We start from the raw sequence: 22,365 nt of genomic DNA, 5'->3' as shown, positions 1-22,365 counted from the left end.
AGAGTAACTGCCCAGTGCTCATCTAAATAACCGTCATTAGAAGGGGAACCCAGAGATGAGTACCAAAGTCTTCCATTGTCTACTCCTGAATCAACTCAGATGCAATATAACAACTTAATCTAAGGAAATGCTGTGAAGAAACCTAAATACTAAATATTTTTGATATAATTTTTATTAATAGCCATTAGTTTTCTTATGTAAATAGGATTTGGACACCCCTGTGAAAGATAGGCATTGTCCAAAATAACTAGAGATTAAATCAGACTCAGAAAATGCATAATTTAGACTTCTCCAGAGTAGGTAGAATACGTGGGAAAAGGGTATAATTTAAATGACAGCTTTTAAACTGCAATATTTGTATTTACAAATTACTAAGCACATTTACGCATAACAAGAAGTCAGGTACATGCACAATGTTAAATAACGGGTGCCATATTTGTGGTGTTTAACAAAATGCCAAATCATTTATTAGTTTACTTATGTGCACTTTCTGGAAGGAGTGTGATATGGTAAATGGCTACATATCTAACCTCAGTAACATCAGTAGTATGCAGACCTCCCAAACACCAACCAGCCTGCTGAGAAGAAAAGCAACCCTATGGACACTCCAAACAGCAGCTCTAGACAGAGGCAACCAAACCTCAGAGGCATGAACAGGGCTTTTGGCAGTCTCTGTGACCAACATTTTCCCTTCTAGTACTTTGTCACTTTCCCTAAGATGGCTCATTCGGTCCTCAGTTACTCACAGAGGCACACCAACACCATTTCTGGACTTCACGTCTCACTGTCTTACCTTTCCTCTTAAGCTAGTGTTTCTTAAAGTGCAGATTTTAGAACTACCTGCTTCGGAAATGTGCTTAAAAATACAGCTTCCTGGTCTGCTGTCAATCCTAGTTCACCTTAAAGTTTGAGAACTGCTGTTTAAATAAATGGATGTACTGGCCTTTTATTCTAACATGCCTAGTGTTGCTCCTCAACTTATAAAAAGGGCTTGGTGGACATGATGACATTATTATATAATAGAATGTATTATCAAATATAAATCATGAAAGCTGAAATATGATTTAGAAGTCAGAACAGACCTCAGTTCCCCTCCTCGGATGCCCCAGTACCGCATGTCTCCCAGGTCATCTCAGCCATGGAGGTTCCTAGGCAGCCCCTCCCACCTTTTGTGTCCACTAGGGCTCTGCTGGAGTTAGTTATCCCTGAACTGTGTTATGTTCCTAGTGATACAGGATGAGGTGTTGACCTGGATAGCAGAGACTGGGAGTTACTGTGACATTTTCCAATTATTCAAGTCAGATCTTGTAATTAGGTTGGTATTGGCCTAACCATGGATCAGAAACCTTCCTGTCACACTGTACCTCTTGGAAGCTGCAGGCACACTGAAAATCAGTTCTGCTTATGGTTTTCCAGGAGCTCTGGACAGTTATAATTACAATCTGCATCTGTGAGGGCCTTTCTAATCTGTTTTCATATTATTTTTTTCCAGAAGCTTCCTCTTCATAATAATTTAGATTTTTGACTAAATGATACCACTTTTGTGCTGAGGGTGGTCATTTCAACCCCATGCTAAATGTACTAAAAATGTATATTGATATGGTGAAAACCAGAGTAAAATCTGAAATCTAAGAGGCTGAACAAATTTTTGTTGGGTTTTACTGAAGAGAAGGGGTCTTACCTTTTTTTTTTTTTTTTGGCACTAAGGATTGAACTCAGGGGCACTTGACCACTAAGTCACATCCCAGCCCTATTTTGTATTGTATTTAGAGGCAGAGTCTCACTGAGTTATTTAGCTCCTCACTTTTGCTGAGGCTGGATTTGAACTTTCAATCCTCCTGCCTCAACCTCCCAACTGCTGGGATTACAGGTGTGCGCCACTGTAAGACCCAGCCAGGTCTTACCTTTTTTAAGGACAAAAATTGTAGTGTTTAGCAAGGAGTAGCAATAGTGCTCTTTTTCAGGAACTTAAAATATAAATTAACAAAAGGTTAATGTGTTCCTTCATTATGAATTCATGTCACTAAAAGGGCTTTTTCACCCTAAAATGGTGTTAACAGTGTTACGGGAGGAAAAGTAAGGGTCATTCAATTTGCCATGGCCAGGTTTTCCTTTTAAACATTCAAATCCCCTGGATTAGTGGATGAGGCAGCAGTTATAAAGTACCACAAACTGTGTGGTTGAATAACAGAACTGCATTGTCTCACAGTCCTGGAGGCTGTCAGCTTCAGACCAAGGTGTTGGCAGGGCTGGTTCCTTCTGAGGGTGTGAGGAAGGGTTGTTCATGCCTCTCTCCTGGTTCCCGGTGTTTGCTAGCAACCTTTGCCTGCCTGGGATTGTCAATCTTTGCTTTTATCTTCACAGAGAGTTCTCTTTATGGGGGTTATAAATTTCCACCTTTTATAAGGACCCAGTCACATTGGAGTATGGTACACCATAGCCTCGTATGACCTCATCTTAACTAATTTTATCTGTTATGACCCTACTCTCAAATAAGATCACATTCTTAGCTACGGGGCACTAGGGCTTCAACAGATGAATTTCAACCCATAACAATATCTCTGAAGAAAGCCTTGTTTTTGTGGGTTGTTTTGTTTGTTTTCAAATGTTATGAGATTACAGAGTATCCCGACTACAAACCACCATCCATGGGAGTCGCGTCATTGAGGTGCAGTATGGAGGGACGATGGTGCTAGGTTGGGTGTTGTTTCCTGTTCACTTTATCTCAAACCTTTATCAGTTCCCTTAGCTCACCCAACAAGAGGCATCTCCAGTTCAGCCTATGGTATTTGGGATATGACTTTTTGATCTCCACTTTCGAGGGGGCCAGTTTAGGCTGAAAAACCAAAGCTTCTGAAAGAACCTCATCATATCCATACTTTTGATTTTTTTTTTTTTTACAGGGAGGGCACTCTGGGAAAGGTTCAATGTCTTATTCAAAATACAGCCCATTAGGCCCCATGGTGCCATGTTGGTAGCAGATTCAGCTGCCCTGCCTCTCACTGTGGCTCTCTTTTCCACGTATACTGCAATTCTGAGCCAAGGTGGGCACAGGTCCCTGGTGATTTAAAAGGTCCCCGTCCTATTCCTTTGTGTGGCGTGTTTCTACCTAGAGAATATAATCAGCTCTGTTCTCAGTGAGTGCTGTCCACCTGGGAATGCCTTTTGAACTGTCTGTGCTGTAATTTTTTTTTAAAACCTCCAAAGCCTCACCTCTGGGACCTACTTAAACATATTATCTCTTAACTCCATGAATCTGAGCTCTAAGAAGGGAACTGATTCTGTTTTTAGTCTCTCTGCCAAATAGGAACACATCTTCTTAGAGAGCAAAACCATTCAGTATCGTGAAGCCCCATAGAAATTAATTTAATCATCAAGGTTTTGTTGTGGATTTTTGTTTTTTTAGGTATTATTTTGGTCAAAGTCTTTCTGCATTTATTATTTTTATAATAATCAAATATGTAATCATATACTTATTTTTAACATTATCCATTTCCCCAATTATATTTTGATAGTTGGGGCTAGGCATTTCCAACTTTATTGAGATATGTTTAACTAATAAAATTGTGTGTATTTTAGGTATACAACATGATTTTTTTTCAATACTGAGGTTTGAACCCAGGGACCCTCTACTGCTGAGGTACACCAGTTCTTTTTTATTCTTTTATTTTGAGACTGGATCTTGCTAAGTTACTAAAGTTAGCCTCAAACTTACAGTCCTCCTGCTTCAGCCTCCTGTGTTCCTGGGATTATAGGAATGCACCACTGTACCCAGCTCAATTGATAGTTTGATATATGTGTATATTGTGAAATGATTACCATAATGAAGCTGATTAACAAATCCATCACATCACATGGTTTTGGTATTTTGTGTATGTGGTGAGAAGACTTAAGATAACTCTCTTAATAAATCTCAAGTATACAATATGGTATAATTAACGATAGTCACTATGTTGTATGTTAGATCTGTAGAACTTACCTATTTTGCATAAAAGAATCTTTGTACCCTCTGACCAACATCTCCCACGACTACTTTCACCCAGCACGGGGTAATACCATTATGGGGAGATGTTGTGAGTTCAACTTTTTTAGATTCCATATCTAAGTGAACTTACATAGTATTTGTCCCTCTATGTCAGGCTTATTTCACTTAGCATAATGTCCTCAAATTTGTCTGTGTTGTTACAACTGGCAGGACTTCCTTCTTTTTTAGGGCTGAATAATGTCCCATTGTATGTAAATATATGTGTATGCATATTTGTATATATGTGTGTATGCAAGACACACACACATCTTCTTTAACAATTTATCCATCAAGAGACACTTTGGTTGTTGCCCCAGCTTTTATGGAAGCTCCCTAAATTAGTGACCTGACAGTGTCTGAACCATTTACCAACTTATTTGCTTTATCATAGTTCCAGGAGTGAAGTAGGCACCTGCTATACATTTGAATGGGTGATTTATAGTTACATGTGTAGAAAAGCAATTGGTGTCTGTTATGCTGATGGTTCATCATTGAAATTTGATTTATGTGTGGTAAAAGGCAGAAATCTTAAGCAAGGAGTTCTATGAATGTTAGCAAGTATGAACTCAGGCAACTATTACTGGATCGCAGTGAAGAACATTCTCCCAGTCCTTTGAGAACTTCCCTTCTGCCCCTTTCTTATGATGACCTCAAGGTCATAGGCACATTCTTCTTTGTTTTTCTGTAAAGTTTTAACCTTCCCATTTGGTCTCTGATCCATCTCCAATTAACTTTTGTACATGGTAGGAGATGAAGGTATCAAAGTTTCCCTTTGTTGCTTTTTTAATATCTACTTCTGCTTTTTTTTTTTTTTTTTTTTTTGGTTTTAAACTCAGGGATTAAACTCAGGGGCACTTAATCACTAAGCCACATCTCCAGCCCTTTTTTATTTTTTATTTTAAGACAGGATCTCAAAAAGTTACTTAGGGGGCCTCACTAAATTGCTGAGGTGGAATTTGAACTTATGATCCTCCTGCCTCAGCCTCCCAAGTCACTGGGATTACAGGCAATAACACTGTGCCTAGACTTTCTGCTCCTTTTGATGAAGTCAAATAATTAAGTCTTTTTTCTATTAATACATTTTTTAATTTAATTTTTCTAATTTTTAATATTTATTTTTTAGTTTTTCGGTGGACACAACTCCTTTGTTGGTATGTGGTGCTGAGGATCGAACCCGAGCCACACGCATGCCAGGCGAGCACGATACCGCTTGAGCCACATCCCCAGCCCTATTAATACATTTTTAATTTGGGAATGGATCTATGGTATTTCTTTTTCTTTCTTGCTTTAACTGAACCATTGTTGCTGGGAATATCTTAGAAGCGCTGGAAAGGGTCTGTTCCCAGCAGTGATTGGATGACTTGAGGCAGCATATACAGGGCATGGTGCTGCTTCAGAGTCAGGCCTGGGTTCAAATCCAGGTGCCCCCTGTGTTCAGAAAAGATAGCCTTAATACTAAATGTACAAAATAAATAGTAAGAGGCCCAACCTAACAGGAAATCTTTAATGAGGAAATGAAATAATAGGTGTGATACAGTCATCACAGTGTAAAGGTCACAGTCAGTACTACCAGCTTTACCTGTGTATCTGTATGCCTGTATATGAGTGTGTATGTCTGTGCTGGAGTATGGTGCAAGAAAGAAAAATAAGAGAGAGGGAAAAAAAGTCCCTGAACTTGGAGGAGGATTCCTTTTTGAAAGGTTTCTCCCTCTAGCCACTACCGCACTCATCACACGCTCCTCTCAGGGAAGGAGGGCCCCGTGCTTGCCTCTGAAGCCACTGTGGGTGGGAGCACAGTTGCTGCCAGTTCTCTGAGCCACTGTGGCTTCCTGTCCCCAGAACTGATCATCCTGGAAACACACTATGTGGTTCTCTCTCTGCCTGTCTGTTCAAAGTACTGCCCTTTATGCTATGTCTGCAGCAGGCTTTGTGCCTCCGGAGTTCACACATACAAGGGAGGAAGGAATGTGAAGACCCACGTGGCAGCCATCAATCTATACCAAGGAGAGCGCCCACTGCTTGTGTGCCTTCCTGAGAAACGGTCTTGTCGAAAAATAGCCAAAGGGGGAGAGTAGAGAAGAGCAGCAGCCATGCTTGCAGCTGAAAAAGAAAAGGCAGAAAGAAGCTGAGCTCTCTGCAAGCCCCCTGTTTGGCGGGGGAGATTAGGAAGGTGGCCACTCTGCAGTCTGGGAATTAACCACCGTCAACGGCTTCCCACTCCTCTGTGTTGGGACGCCCTGTAGACTTGCCCACACTCTCAGCCAGTGAGCTCAACGTGTTAGAGGTGCTCTATCCTGACAGGGGCGTGAGGTTTTCTGCAAGCCGACATGGTCCGTGCTGCAAATGGGAGCTGTAGTACCAGTGCTTGGGATTGCCACACGTTGTGGCAACTTCTACCAACACCTTGCCCCAACCCAAGGGCAGCTTTCAAAGGAGCAGGGCACAGGTATTGATTTGACCATCATTCTGTGCCAAGTCATGCTGGAACCAGCTTGCCCATAAGCAGAGTGTGGCTCTAGGACTGAACAAGTATTTGTAGCCATTAAGTGAGACCAGGCTGTGTTTGTGGGTTTTCTGTGCAACGAGAGCTTTCCTGTTCACATGTTGTTGGTGAATGTTCTGGTAACTAGGCTTAGACCAGCAAAAAAGGGATTCTTTCCAAGAACTTAGGATAAATCCGTCTATGTAAGCAGACCTCACCAAAGCCCCATGGGCACAAGTAGAGTCCCAGAGGTAAAAGCACGGTGATATTTCCCTTCATTAGTACAGAAGAACACTGTGGTCTGTGGGCCTCTTTGTTTCACTTGCCTTAGCTGACTTGGTCTTCCGATGGCCTTGTGAGCTGTCATTCCCATTTGCAGAAGAGGAGCTAGGAGCTCAGTGTCCAAGCAACGACTTGTCCAGCATCATAACCGATCATCAGAGAAGCAGGGCTTGTATCTCAGACACTCTGGATTTTTCTCCTCATGGCAGTTAGCTTCTAAAGGGAAAAATTCAACATGAGGCATCCTAAGATATAGCATGAGTCTAAGCAAAAGTAGGAAAAAGAAAAACAAAAACAGAGACTACATTTAACCTTGATGTTGGGAACATTTTTCTTGGCATGGCCCAGCCAGCAATCATGATTTGAGCCCAGGGAGGAAAAAGTAACCCTAACTCACCATCGTCCAGACTGTAAACAGTATTTACATAGTCATAATAATTTAAACTTTATGTATCAGTGTTCTAATTTTGGAGCCAACTCGTGGACAAAGCAAGAAAAATTTGATCACAACTACATATAAATAAATATTAGCAGCCATGATAAAATAAAAGTAGAGAGAAAAGTTTTTTGTTTTTCTTTAACATGTCTAACATAAAGTGAGAGGAGAAAGCAGGAACAAAGATGAAATAATGAGGGACGTTAGAGGATATATGGTGTTGGTTGATGGAGTGAGGAGGGTTGTTATGTAGGTTATTCATAGTTACAAAATAGATAAAATAGCAAAAGTTGGGAGGATATGCAGCCTAGGAGAGGGTACTTGGCTTTCCTAGTCAATCAATAGATGCTGCCTTAGGCCAAGGATGTCTTTTTTTTTTTTTTTTTTTGTTACTAGGGACTGAACCCAGGGGCACTTAACCACAGAGTCACATCCCCAGCCCTTTTTGTATTTTACTTGGAGATAGGTTATTGCTGAGTTGCTTAGGGCCTCACTAAGTTGCTGAGACTGGCTTTGAACTTGGGATCCTCCTGTCTCGGCCTCCCAAGCTGCTGGGATTATAGATGTGTGCCACCGTACCTAGCTCGACGATGTCTTTTATTCCCTGATTCATCGAAAGATACCAGAAGAACTGAAAAGAGAAATCCAGAAAGGAGCCACTCCTTGACTGGAAGCAGGTGGCAGGAGCAGGATGACTTTTCATCTTAAGTCATCTGTATCACATGATAAATTATGATGCTATTTCTTTGATTATTAAAAAAAATATTTTTGAGGCACTGAGAGGATAACTTTTAAAAGATAAAACTAGAGCTGGGGCTGTTACTCAGTGGTAGAGTGCTTGCCTAGCACATGTGAGGCCCTGGGTTCAATCCTCAGTACCACATACAAATGAATAAATAGAATAAAGGTATTATAAAATAGAAAAAAGGTAGTATAAAATAAAGAAATAAAATAGAAAAAATGTATTAATAAATATCTTAAAGGTATTAATAAATTATAAATAAAATAGAAAAAAGGTATTATAAAATAGAAAAAAGATAAAAATTATGAATAGTAACATATGTTCCCTGAACACATTTTCCCATGAGAATTAGCTATAATACACTCATTGGGTCTGCAAACAGCAATCAGAGTGTTCCAGGCTATAAAATTATCGATGACTGTTTCAACAGTCCATTCAAGTTAATGCTGTGCAGGGAAGCCAGACTGATGTTGCTGGTGAGAGAAAGATGCCTTTGTAAGGGACAGCCTGTTTGGCATCAGAGCACCTTAAATGTCTGCTCCCTAAGGGACAGCGAAAATGGAAAGTTCCTCTTCCTGCACCCCTGTCACCTATGAGAAGTTTGCAACTTATGGAAATATGGGATCACAGAATAACAGAAGGGCATTGGCAGTTTCTGTGCTTTTTCAAGAAAAGAATTGAGTAGATTAACAGTTTCCTGTATGCCTTGTTGCAAATTAGACATAATTAGTCCACAGACAGTCTAAATGGAAGGAATTGTGACCCAACTTGATGGTGCAGAACCCAGGCAGGCAGCCAGACTCTTCAACCCAGTCACGTAATGTCACTTCCAGAAATGAATCTTCCCAAGACGAAAGTACAAGGAATAACCGCGCTCTGACCTCACCCCTGGGTTTTCAGAGTATTTCTCCCAAGAGAGATGCCCTGACTGGTAAGTGACCCCTAAAACAGAACCTGAGAAACTCACAGACAGAGAAATCATAGGCTTGTGGTCAGGTAATCAACAATAAATACAGTAAGGACACAGGGCAATCACAAGAATATTCCCCAGTATCAGAACTGAAGAGAAATAAGTATTCAGTTAATTGTCACAGACACTGAAGTCTAAATTCTTTTAAACTGTATTTTACCTTTTCTACTTAGACCATCTTCAAGGCTTGGATGAAATTGCTGTGGACTATGGATGCATTTATTTAGGCTGTAGGCTTGGTGGTTCCTTCTTGCATTGACCCTTTACTCTTTTAATAATTGCATTATATATTGTTTTAAGTAGCAATACTGTATTGTGCATACAGTATTTAGGTTCTTGAGCTAAGATAACACTTCATGTCCCATGTGAAGTATTTTCTCTTTAGAAAGATGCACCTTTAGTCAGTGGCATACACCTGCAATCCCAGCAACTTAGGAGGCTGAGACAGGAGGATCACAAGTTAGAGGTCAGTCTCAGCAATTTAGTGAGACCCTTTCTCAAAATTTAAAAAAAAATATATATAAAAAGGGCTAGAGATGTAGCTCAGTGGTAGAATACCCCTGGGTGCTATCAAAAAAATGCACCTTTATCTTCAATAATTTGCATAAGAAAAGCTTTACTAATCTCTTATTGCTAAAAATAGCATACAAATGTTAAAATGAAATATTTTTAGTCTCATTTTCAGCTGAGGCACAAAACAAAAGGAACTGTAAGTCTGTCACGCTGTTGAAGGAAGTGGTCAAAAACCGGTTTTGCAACCCTTAGCAAACTCCATCTCCAGCCTTTCAGAGGTCAGAAAGGCCAAGGTGAGAGTTGGCAGTCAGAACGTGGGGATTAGAACAGAGGGTGAGTGGGGCTGTGTCCCAACGCAGCAAACGGGCTTCCATTGGACCATGCGGAGGGCTTGATATGTGACCTATGGAGCAAACCAGATAGTCACTCCTGAGATCCTAAAACCTTAAGGAGAGGAGAGCTTGCTGTTTAGAATAAGCCTCTGCCTCTAACTTCCTATCTCCTTTCAGTCCGAGAAGTAGACTTCTTGGTTTTTGATGTCTGCTCTGTCCTAGGACATGGATGGCTGCTTACTCAATTTTCGTGTCTTACTGTATCACTAGTCACTCCACACCCCCCCTTACTTGTTTGGTATTACTAGCCTTATTTTCCATATGGCAAACTGGAGCTCCCAGGGGTTAAGAAACTTACACGATATCACGTACAACTAAGTGCAAACACCAGAATTCAAGGCCAAGCCCTTCTGATTCCAAGGCCCATGCTCCACCCATAGGAGCTCAGGTTTTAGTTTCCCTAAAATGTCCCGTCATCCTTTTTCGGGTGGTTGATTTTCAGGGAAGTAAAATATACTCTGATCACATGCGTATCTACCGCCTAACAAGGATAACAAATATAAAAATTACTTAATTGGTTATATAGCTTTCACTAATTGCCAAGACCATAAGTTAGATTATTCGGAATGCATTTAATTATATTTTACTATTACAATGCCTAATTATTTATATAGTTCTGTGTATTTCATCAAGTTCTTTCATATAGGTAATTTGGTTGAAATATTAAACTACTAGGAACTTAAATAGTTCTATTGAATTTGTTAAATTTGATGTCCATTTTTTTAAAAAATATGTTGCTTTGTAAAGTATATTTTGCCTACTTATTTTCCTCAAGCCTCTCACTTTATTATTACTCTATCCCAAGATGGCAAAGATTTCCACAGCTCACATCAAGTATCACATACCCTATTGGTTTTTCCTGGTATTAAGTGATGATTCTTTTGCAAGTTCCTAGGAACATTTGCCTGAGCCACCTTGGTTTCTGCAATGGCAGATTTCCAAAATTTCAGCAGAGCTGAACATAGAAGAGGTGGGTAATTGGAAAACAGAATTCAGAGCCTGACTCTGTTCAGCTACCACAAAACCTTAGGCAGGTCAGTGCTTCTCCCTCATCTCTAGGCCTCATCTTCAAAGTAGAGATGTTGGCCTGGAAAAAAACAAAAAGAGATGATACAGAGGGACATGGGACAGGCTGGGTGTGATGCAGGATGATGACTGGAGCTCTGGAGTCATGCAGAGGACATGCCCGTTTAAAGGAGACGGCCGCAATCTCATTTCTATGAGGAATGTGGGCTCAGAGTGGCAGTTCTTGGTTTCTCAAAAAAGCTATGTTTTTGTGGGAATTTCCTGTTTCTTAACTTGGAAATAATTCAAACTAAAAACAAAACAAAACAAAAAAAAACCCTCTTCTTCAAAATACACTTCTCCCACTGGGTCTATGGGGCATTGGGGTGCAACCTCTGGGCTAGACATCCTCCATCCTCTGGCCTGTGCTCTGTGCTACACCACCACTGGCCGTGGAACATTCTGGATGGTTCCCCAAGCTTCTGCAGGCTGCCCTCATAATCTTTTCAATTCAGGGCTTAAAATCTCAGAAATCAACTCTCTGATTTTTATCAGGTTGACTATAATTTTTTCCCTCTATTGTGAAAAACAAAATGTCTTCAAGTAACTAGTGAATAAATCAAGGATTTATTCAAAACAATTAGTTATAAATATGCCTGACCTGGGACTGGGGCTGTAGCTCAGTGGTAGAGCGCTTGCTGAGCATGTGTGAGGCACTGGGTTTGATTCTCAGCACCACATACAAATAAATAAAGGTTAAATTCTCTTTTAAAAAAATAATAAATAAAATAAAATATGCATGACCTAAAATACATAGTGCATGAAATTTCCAGATAATTACAATACCATATTTGGGGAGAGATCAAGTTTAGAATTATGACCTTTAGGTGCTTCATTAGCTTCTTTATTTATTTGTTTTGTTTTAAACATACATAAAATTCATCCAAACAAAATATACAGTTCAGAGGTATTTTGTGTACTTAGAGAGTTGTAGACCTACCTTCAAAAATCTAATTTTAGGATACTTTCAACACCCCAAAGAGAAATCCAACACCCATTAGCAGTCAGTCTCTTCCTCTCTTGCCTCTGTACCTGGCAACCATTAATCTGATCTATCTGTATAGATTTGCCTGTTTTGAATGTTTTGAATCAAATCATATTATATGTGATTTTTTTATGCCCAGTTCCTTCCATTTAGCATAATATTCTCAGGGCCCACCCATGATACAGGTATCGGTACTTCATTCTTTTGTTGTCAAATAGTATTCCATTGTATGAATTATTTATTCATTCATCAGTTAGTGGACATTTATGTCATTACCATTTTGAGGCTGTTATGAATAATGCTACTACAAACTTTATATACAAGATTTTTGTGAACATGTACTTTCATTTTCTTGGAGATATACCTAGGAGTGGAATAGCTAGGTCACATGGTTTTAAGGACCCACCAAATAGCTTTCAAAAGTAGCAATTTGCCCTCCCATCAGCAACATATGAGGGCTCCACTTTCTCCACCTCCCCTCCAACACATAATTGCCTGTCTTTTTTTATTATAACTATCTTAGAGGGCCTCTCACTGTAGTTTTGACTTACATTTTCTGATGACTAATGATGTTGAACATCTTTTCATGTGCTTATTGGCCATTTGTATATCTTCTTTGGATTCATGTCTGTTGAGGTCCTTTTCCTGTTTTTTTATGTGATTTGCCTTTTAATGGAATTATAAGTATCCTTTATATAGTCAAGATTGAACCCCTGTGAGCCTCAGTTTCGTCCTCCAAATTTAATGATGCTCAAAATATTCTCCTTACTAAGGCAGGCATAGTGGTGCATACCTGTATATCCAGCTACTCGGGAGGCTTGGGCAGCAAGATTGCTGGAAGATTGTGGATAACACAGCTAGATCTTATCTCAAAAACAAACAAAATATTCTATTTACTAAGATAGAAAACTAACACATATGGAAAATAATGTAAATGACAAAGTTTTTTAAATACATGATCTGTTTCATTTTATCAAATTTTGGCCATTTGAAACTGAGGAAATCTGGAATTTCTTTTTTCTATAATCATAATATATTTTAACTAAAATAACTAATAAGTGCACCTGTCCATTAAATCCTAAAGGCTAGTTTTTTTCATATTTTAATTTTGTCTTAGCCAATGCCAATGGTTTACTCACAGTATCTAAAAATAAAAGATTAATATTGGATTGAAAAATAATTACAAAGTGGGTTTGCCTCTGGGGAGAATTCTGGATCACAAGAATACAGGATGACTTTGGTATATTTTATACTATATGCATGTAGGGTCATTTTTAAAGATAAATTTTGACAGAATTTGAATATGAACTATAGATAAGATCATATATCAGTCTATTTCATGATTTTTATAATTATGTTATATGAAAGGATTTTGTTCTCAGAAAATCCACACTGATAGAATTGGTGCTGAGAGATTCCTTGTGTCCAATTTATTAACCTCAAATGGCTCAGAAAAAAAACATTCATGTACATATAGAGAAAGAGTGATAAAGTGAATGAGACCAAATGACATCATCAATTGGGGAACCCGAGTGAAATGTATCTTGGAATTCTTTGAAGTATTCTTGCCCCTTTTCCTTGACTTCAAAATTCAGTCAAAATAAGAGGTTAAGGACCAGGGGCAGTGGCGCAAGCCTGTAATTCTAGCAGCTCAGAAGGCTGACAGGAGGATTGCAAGTTCAAAGCCAATCTCAGCAACTCAGCAAGGCCCAGTCTCAAAATTAAAAAAAAAAAAAATTAAAAGGACTGAGATGTAGCTCAGGTGTAAAGCACCCCTGGGCTCAATCCCTGTACCACAAAAATTAAGGGACTGGGGGTAGAACTAAGTGATAGAGCATGTGCTTAGCAGGAAGGAGGCCTTGGGTCCAAACCTCAACACCAAAAGTATAAAAAAATCAACAAAAGTTTAAGTGAGTTTTAATTTAAATTAAAAAATAAGGAAGAATTTAAAAATAAAAAGAAGTTCCAAAATATTCTTAGTTTTGTGTATATATGAAACTTGATCATCTTAGGAGGGTAATAAGTAAAAACTCAGGTAGGGGAAAACTTACTTTTTGACCCTCATCAAATAAATTATATGTTTACAAATAACTCGGAAGGCATTAGAGAGTCTTTTTTTAAAATAAATAACATGGGGCTGGGGTTGTGGCTCAGTGGTAGAGTGTTTGCCTAGCATGTGTGAGGCACTGGGTTCGTTTCTCAGCACCACATATAAATAAATGAATAAAATAAAAGTCCATCAACATCTTTAAAAAATTAACTAAGTAAATAACCCAGAAGGCATTAGAAATTGTTTTTAATTATATGAACTATGAACCAAAAAAAAAAGAGTAAAAATGAGAAGTGATCCCACAATCCCATATTTTCTGGCCGCTTTGTTTCTTGCTTTGGCGTGTAAGTAGATAAAGCATTTATCTTTCCCACGAGGCTCAACCAGGCAGGAACATTTTAAACCCACAAGAGGAGTAAATGGAATCTTCACAGTTGAAAGACAAAAGCCAGTGGATGTCCATTACCACCTCCTGATCTCTGATCCAAAAAATAACCTAAGCAGTGGTAATTGCCACCCTGTGCCTCTTAACGCAGCAGCGCTGGGAGCTGATGGTTTCCTTCACCCAGGAAATCTGAGGATTTACACTCTAAAGTCAGCATCTCCAAGGAAAGAAGCCACATTCCCTCCACTCTGGAAAGTCCGATAGAACAGACTCTGTTTCCCACATTATAAACCCATCTTAGGTTTTTGGAGAGCAAGAAGATTTTTTTTTCAACTGTACAAAATTTTAGAGAAAATGCTTCCAGCCAAAAGTGAGGTAGTTCTAAGACCTTAATTTCCACATTCCCTAATATCACCCAATGGAAGACCTATGGAAGATCCCCCACCCACCTTGCCTCCTCCTAGTAGTCTGTGTATTGGCAATTCCCACTCCCCTCCCCTTTCTTTTTGGCACTGCTGAAAGACTGGGATCAAAACTGGGTCCTTGTGACTGCCAGGCTAATGCTCTACCCCTGAGCTCTGCCCCCAGCTCCCTACAGTTTTCTTATTATGTCTTTTATGATCAGGAAAAATTACAAATGAACATTATTTATTAATATCTACAGAATTCTTCCAAAAAGTTTTTTTATTATTGCAATTGTCAACATTTTAAAATACTTCAGATATCTTTAATTAATAGGTAAATATGTACAAAGATAGAATTATGCACAGTTCCCAGACTAGGGAAGGACAGAAAGACTACATTGTTCGCAGTGGTCTCCTCTCCATGTAGCTTAGACAAGAATCTCAGAGGCTGATTTTAGATGGGGAGTTTTCAGAAAAACTCTTCTCTGAGCCCTGAAGGGAACATGTAGTGGCATGTAGTGACACAGGAGGAGAGAGGAGATGGCCACTTTCCACACCCTGCCCTCAGCTCTGCCACTACGGCAGACCACGGGCCCACTGCTAGAGTTCCTTCCACTCATCCAAAGACCAGGCCCTCCTCCATCTTCCCAAGCACTAGTATCACCCTCTTCCCCTACTATTTTTTAAGATGTTTTGTTCTTGAAAAATTTTCCCATGGCAAAACCACAGATCAAAAATAACTTCTATTTTAATGAGGGGTTGTATATCAGAACTCCTAAATTAATTTCCAATTTAAATACTACCCAAGTGGATCAGTTCCTTCAACAGTTAACGCTGGCTATCCTATCACAACAAAACAAGGTGGTTTCTCATCCATAACTGTCTCCCTGCATATTGCTTTGATTGTTACTAATCCACAGAGGCTCTGCTCACAAAGCACATCACACAATGCTCTGTGTTTATGTAAGTCATTATTCCAAGTGTGGTCCGTGAGCATCACCTGGAAGCTTGTCAGAAATGAAAAGGCAGGGGCTTTGTGCCAGGCTTTCTGAATCAGAAACTGGGGAAAGAGCTCACAAAACTGCACCGGCACCAGCTCTCCACAGGATTCTGATGCGTACAGAAGTCTGACAATCCCTGATGTAATCGAACCCGTTAAGCCAAAAAAGAAAAGAAACAACAGTAAAAGAGAGAAAAAGAAGGAAAGCAAGAGGGAGGAAGGGAAAAGGGAAAGCGTGCTCACAAGGTGTTAAATTGTGTCAACTAGCAAGGTGTGGGTCCTTGAGAGGAGAATTAAAACTAGGAAAACCAGCTAAGGAGCCACTGGGGTCACAGCATCCCACCACTCAACAGGCACACACCACTTCTCAAAGATGCCACGAAGAGTCTCCTGTGCTGATGTAGAGAGAGAACGCTCTGCTAGCAAAAAAACAAATTTTTAGGGCTGGGGGTTGTGGCTCAGTGGTAGAGCACCTGCCTAGCACGTGGAAGCACAGGGTTTGATCCTCAGCACCACATAAGAATAAATCAATCAATCCTCAGCACCACATAAGAATAAATCAATTTTATATATATATAAAAATATATATATTTAAAAAAATCTTTTTTTTATCTCCAGGTATAACTATCAAAATCTGCTTCACCCCCTCCAAAGCCACCCACCTCTTAGCCACGACTTTGGAGATGTCTGGGTTTTGCTCTGGAAGTCATGTGCTCACCTTTTGTCTTTGTTTTTCCAGCAAAGGGTTACCTTCCAGTTCGACCTTGACCTTAGAAGAGGGGACCATCTACTTGACTGCTGAGCCCAACGCTCTGGAAATGCAGGACGATAATGCCTCCGTGCTTGATGTCTATTTAGTAAGTAATTTTTTTTAGTTCCTTCCCCTCCCCTTCTGGTTGACAGACGGATCCAGGCCATGGCTGCTACAAGAATAGGTTCTACGAAACCAGGCATGCTTGGGTTTTGAAAGAAACAATGGCACCCCGCCTTCTATAAAGGATGTGACTTTTCACAAGCTGTATTTCCTACAGTTCATATAGAACGTTACACAAAAGATATCTAGGGTCATATTCAATCACCACATATAACAAGAGGACAAATCCCCTTAGGTCCAGGCAAATCGGGCTCCTTGGGGTGATTCCCAAGGAAGTCATGCCTTTCTTTGGCTCTTCTTCACTTTGGTATTGCCTCCTTGGATAGGTTAGTAAGCTGGGAGGAACTAGGTCATGGGAGGAACCCGAATTCAGCACTGAAGAATTCTGGCTGGCCCAGTAGAGTCGCCACCAACCAGTTGTGTGAAGTACATAGAGCTTAGCTGTGACTGTGTGCCCTTAAATGCCAGAGGAGGGAAATAATGCCCACCCTGCCTGTGTCACAGGCTGCTTTGAGGAACATGACCAATCTCGTGTGGGGACCTCCTTTAGTGCCTGTAGGATTGTCTGCGTAACCCTAATTGCATTGTTAGATGATGTGAGAAGGATACCCTGGTGCATTACGCTGAGAAGACTAAGGATTTTTCCCTGCCAAATACATCTCACGTCCATTCTCCACGTGCTCGTGCACCTGTGCAAAATCACATGCAACAGGGAAAGTTGATTGGAATTTTCTATTTTCTTATGTTTTCCTAAACTTGAGCCATTGCTCCTCGCCATACCTGGTTTACCAGCTCACACGGGGAATCGGTACCACCTGATGTATGTGGCATCTCCACACCCCTCAGGGGCCCTGGAGGCTGAATCTTATGTCTCTCCATATCTCATTCTGGCACTGAATTTTCTCAAGTGTGCTCTGTAGAACATCAGTGACCTAAAGTGTTATTTTTGAGCCCACAGTCCTCTAGTGGCTTCCCAGTGCTCCTGAAGTAAACCCCAAAGTCCTCGAGGCCCTACATGGTCTGGCCTCCCCTGCCTTTGGGACCCCTCCTTCTGGGCCTCTGCCTTCCTCACTGTTGCTATTTCAATTATGCTGGCCTCCTGGATGTTCCTCCACCAAGCCAAGCATATTCCTGCCTTAGGATCTTTGCATTTGCTATTCTGTCTACACTCTTTCCCAAAGTCAATTCATGCTTATTCCCTCATTTCCTTCATGTCTCAACCCAAACATCTCCTTCTCCAACAGGCTTTCCTTGAACACCCTATATAAAATAGCAGCTCCTCCAACAACCACCGTGAAAGAATTTTTTTCCCCTTCTTAAAGGACTGGGAATTGAATCCAGGGGCACTCTTACACTGAGCTGCGTCTCCAACCCCTTTTATTTTATTTTGAAACATGGCCTCACTGAGTTACCCAGGCTGACCTCAAACTTGGGATCCTCCTGCCTCAGCCTCCCCACTAGCTAGTATTATAGACATGTACCACTGCACCTGACTAGGAAGAATTTTTTTCATAACTTCTAAATATATTTCTTGCTGCATAAATAGATTATTTTCCCACCAAGCCATGTTCCTCCATTACTGCTTTTAAAAAGTAAGTTATAGAATATCACACAATTCTCACAGCATATTTGGTCCCCTAAGTCACCCACTCAGGAAAATAGGGAATTTCGCAGGAAAGCAAGGGGGTTTTTGTTGTTTGTTTGATTTTTAAATTTGTTTTTGGTTTTGTTGTGTTGTTGTTGTTGCTTGTTGTTATTTTTGTTTGGTTGGATTTTTGTTTGTTTTGAGAAGGTTGTTTTTGATTTTTATTTTGTTTGGTTTGATCTCTTGCTAAACTGAGTCCATCTAAAAGTAGAAATCAGAAAAGCATTTCAGAAATAAGCCAGGGGAAATCTCATCTTCATGAGCCAAGGCTTTAGGGCCACTTTCACATGTCTTTACAAAAACAAGGCTTGCACCAGCTGGAAAGCTACCAGGCTCCTAAGTGGAGTGTAAAAGCACAGGGTGGTCAGTGGCTTGGCTACTACCAGGTGCTTATCTGTTATCTCTTGTTCCTTTGGTAGGAAGGTTGTCTTATTAATCATTTTGCTTTTTCCTCCTTGGTATTATCCATTTCATTCCTAAGAATACTGCCATTTATTTGGTTTTAGTAGTGTCTTTCTTCACGACTGTCTCACGTGTCTTTAATTCTTTGACACTGAAAAGCTAAGCATTTCAAAAAAGGAAATGCTTGCCTTGGAAGCCACAGGGGAAAACCTGAGTATTCATTTGGTCCTATTGCAAGCTCTTGGGGACCAGTTAGAAATAAAGGAGTTTACAACTGAAGGAGACGGTGGTGGCTTGCTGGCTGGCGTGATCATCTGTCATTCTTCCAAGCACAGCTGATTGTGATTCGGAAGTGAAGGAGGAGAGAAAGGAAAAGGGAGAGAACAGGCAAGCTGTGCAGAAGGTAATGGGCAGTAGAAATGTTTCTTGCTAAGCTGTAAAAAAAACTGTAGCCTAATTCTGTTTTGTAGCTAATAGCAAAAAGCTATGAAGCATTTTTGAGTATTTTCATACATTTCCTACACTGTCCTAAAATATATACATATGTGTGAGTGTGTGTGTCTGTGTGTGTGTGTGTGTGTGTGTATAATTTAGTTTTTATATAGCTCATTTAATCCTCACACCAAACCTCTAAGGATACTAGCTCCATTTATAGGCAAGGAAATTGAGGTACACAGAAAGTACCCAATTTGCCCCAGGATATGCAAACAGAGGAATCAATAAGAGGGATTCAAACCAGTAGGATTTAACCCAAAGCAATTAACCCACTGATAATTGCTGTGCTGTGCTGCCTGGATTAGGAATTATGCTGCCCTGTAGTTCACCAATTAGACTTGCAAAGATCAGACAAAGTAATATGACAAGAAAAATATAGAGGAATAAAGATAGATAAATTTGGATTAATAAAAATTGATTTTTTAAATTTCAATATGGAATGTGAAAGGGAAACACTTTTGCATTGTTGGAAGGGCACAGGAGTTTGAATAATAATAATATGAATGGTACATACCATGCACCATGCACAATATCAGTCCTTGTCTTGTATTAGCTCATCCACAAAGATAGTTGTTATATTTGCCTTCATTCATATGTGTAAGGAAACTGAAGATTAATTTGAGCAGTTCTCAAAACTGGTAAATTATAGTCAAAATTCAAATCTAGCCCATGGTCTCTCTGGCCTAAACTTGAACCCCATGTAGGACCATTTCATTGTTATTGACAACTAATGCAAGTCAAACTTCCATCTCATTGGACTTGTGCTCCTTCCTTATGAAGGTGAGAGATGGATCCAAAAGGGGGGGCGGTTATTAAGAAAAAAATATTTTTTAAACCATTTCTTTTTTTTTTTTTTAGAGAATTTTTTTTTTAATATTTATTTTTTAGTTCTCAGCGGACACAACATCTTTGTTGGTATGTGGTGCTGAGGATTGAACCCGGGCCGCATGCATGCCAGGCGAGGGCGCTACCACTTGAGCCACATCCCCAGCCCTAAGAAAATTTTTAATAAAATTTTATTTTTAGTGCTGGGGGTATAGCTAAGTGGTAGAACACTTGCCTAGCATTTATTTGTGAGGTCCTAGATTCAATCCTCAGCACCTTGAAAAACCATTCCATTTTTAGGCTGGGCACGGTAGTGCACGCCTATAATCCTAGCAGCTCTGGAGCCTGAGGCAAGATAGATCTCGAGTTTAAAGCCAGCTTCAGCAACAGCAAGGCTTGCTAAGCAACTCAGTGAGACCCTGTCTATAAATAAAACACAAAATAGGGCTGGGAATGTGGCTGAGTTGCTGAGTGCCCCTGAGTTCAATCCTCAGTACCAAAAAAAAAAAAAAAAAAAAATCCATTTTTAATATTTCCTATCTGGTTATTGTTTAATGTAAAGCAGTTCTGAGAACTGCTTTGACCTCAAGACCCCAATACATTCTTAACAATTATTGAGAATCCCAAAGAGCTTTTGTGTATGTAGGTTATATCTTCAAAATTAAAACAGAAAATTTTAAAATACTTATTAGCTCACTTAAAATATTTTGTTAATTTAAATAACATTTTTGTAAATGGAACTATATTTTATGATAGAAAAGTAAATTTCATGAAAAGAGTAGCAACATTTTACATTTTTGTAAATCCTAATGTCTAGGTTAATAAAAGAAATTGGATTCTCATATCTATTTCTACATCAATCTTTGAAATATGACACATCATTTTGCTTCTGGAAACTCTATTAAACACACACAAGAGTGAAAAGGCAAATAATATTTGTGTTCTTAGGAAACGAGTTTGACCTCATGACCCCCACACAGTTTTTTTAGGGTTGGTTTTTTTTTGTTGTTGTTTTTTTTTTTTTTTTAGCTTCTACAAAACCAAGTGAGACTTTAACGATAGAGAAATAGGTCCCTGGAGCCTATGCCTGTCTCTGCTTCTCATTAATTATTGATCTTGAATTAGTCACCCTCTTTGGGCATCAGTTTTCTCATCTATAAAATGGATTTTTAAATCATCTCTGAGACCCCAGCCAGCTCTGACTTACAAAAAGTTGCAGAAATAAAGTTTTCCAAAGAAGCCACAGTTGTTTCTTCAAATTCTGCTGTTTCATCACCTCCTTTGCCAGAAACCTTCACAGTATTTAAACTTAAACTTTAGGGCAGAGCATCTAGAACATTCTGCACCATTAACTTATACTGCCAGGGTGTATGTTCATGCTGGAAATTCTTATTGTTTTATTTTGCATCCTCTTCCAGATCTGAAAGGCCTAAGCCATTACCCTCCCTTCAGTGTTTTCATTTGCTTCTACATTATGGAAAACTGCTGTAAAAGAAAAGCAAAAAAGAGGAAAACCATTCTTGCCTATGCATTTCTCTCTCCTTTCTTCCTGACCTAATTTGAAAGCTCTGGATCCTAGCCATCTTTACTTGAAGGGCAGTTGGAGGCTTCTCAAGTGACATGCTGTTCAGTGTTGTCACCAAATGTAGTCAGATCTCTCTTGGAATATTTCTCCCCCTGAAGATACAACTGCTCGTAGCATTTTTCTATTAGCAGTTGTAACCTAATCCCTACTGCTTTTATTTACACACTAATGAATAATACTATTTATATCCCCTTAAAATATGCAGATTTAAACTGAAATGCTTTGTGCACATCAGATAACATGTGAAATTTCCTTTTAAGGATCCACCCACACATCACGTGCATGTGAGTTAGGGCAGCTAGCCTGCTTTTTCCTGTGATTTGACAGGAAATTTAAAAGGATAGGTGACCTTCGAAGGCCACGAATTGTTCCACCATCCTTACTAATGCATTTACTTCAGTTTCTGTCTACCTAGCAACCTGCTCTGCTTTCAAAAGGTCATTCACCTTCACACTGTAGAGTTTCCGGCTTTCAGATTCATTTGCAAATATTCAAATCGAAGGAGGTGTCTTAAAGATGACTTTGTCCAGTGACCAATGATGTGTTTTCCCATGAATGCTGAGTTGATGGCACAGATTAGGGTATTTAAAAGAATACAACAGAGATGAGCAGGCTGTATTGATTTAAAATGGGCAATCATGCAATCTTCATAATAGAGTGAGATTCCACTTTTGAATAGTCCCGGATCTTCTGAAGCATGGATGGATGCTGTCACCGTAGCTGTTATTTCAGTTCCTGAAGGGACTTCTTTGCCTGATGTAGAATGCAATTTGGTGTGAATGGGAAAAGGAACAACCAGCAAATGCCAT

At 39.6% G+C, this 22,365-nt stretch overlaps 1 protein-coding gene across 1 annotated transcript in view; it reads left to right on the top strand.

Moving 5' to 3' along the window:
* Window positions 1–22,365, top strand: part of Pip5k1b (phosphatidylinositol-4-phosphate 5-kinase type 1 beta) — a 285,611-nt gene that overhangs the window by 254,611 nt on the left and 8,635 nt on the right. Inside the window, exon 14 of the mRNA XM_026389267.2 lies at window positions 16,470–16,587. Coding sequence (XP_026245052.1) covers window positions 16,470–16,587 — 118 coding nt within the window. The remainder of the gene's footprint in view (window positions 1–16,469; window positions 16,588–22,365) is intronic.

This window comes from Urocitellus parryii, chromosome 4 (assembly GCF_045843805.1).
Source record: "Urocitellus parryii isolate mUroPar1 chromosome 4, mUroPar1.hap1, whole genome shotgun sequence".
NCBI lineage: Eukaryota > Metazoa > Chordata > Mammalia > Rodentia > Sciuridae > Urocitellus > Urocitellus parryii.
This window is presented reverse-complemented; position numbering and strand designations above follow the sequence as displayed.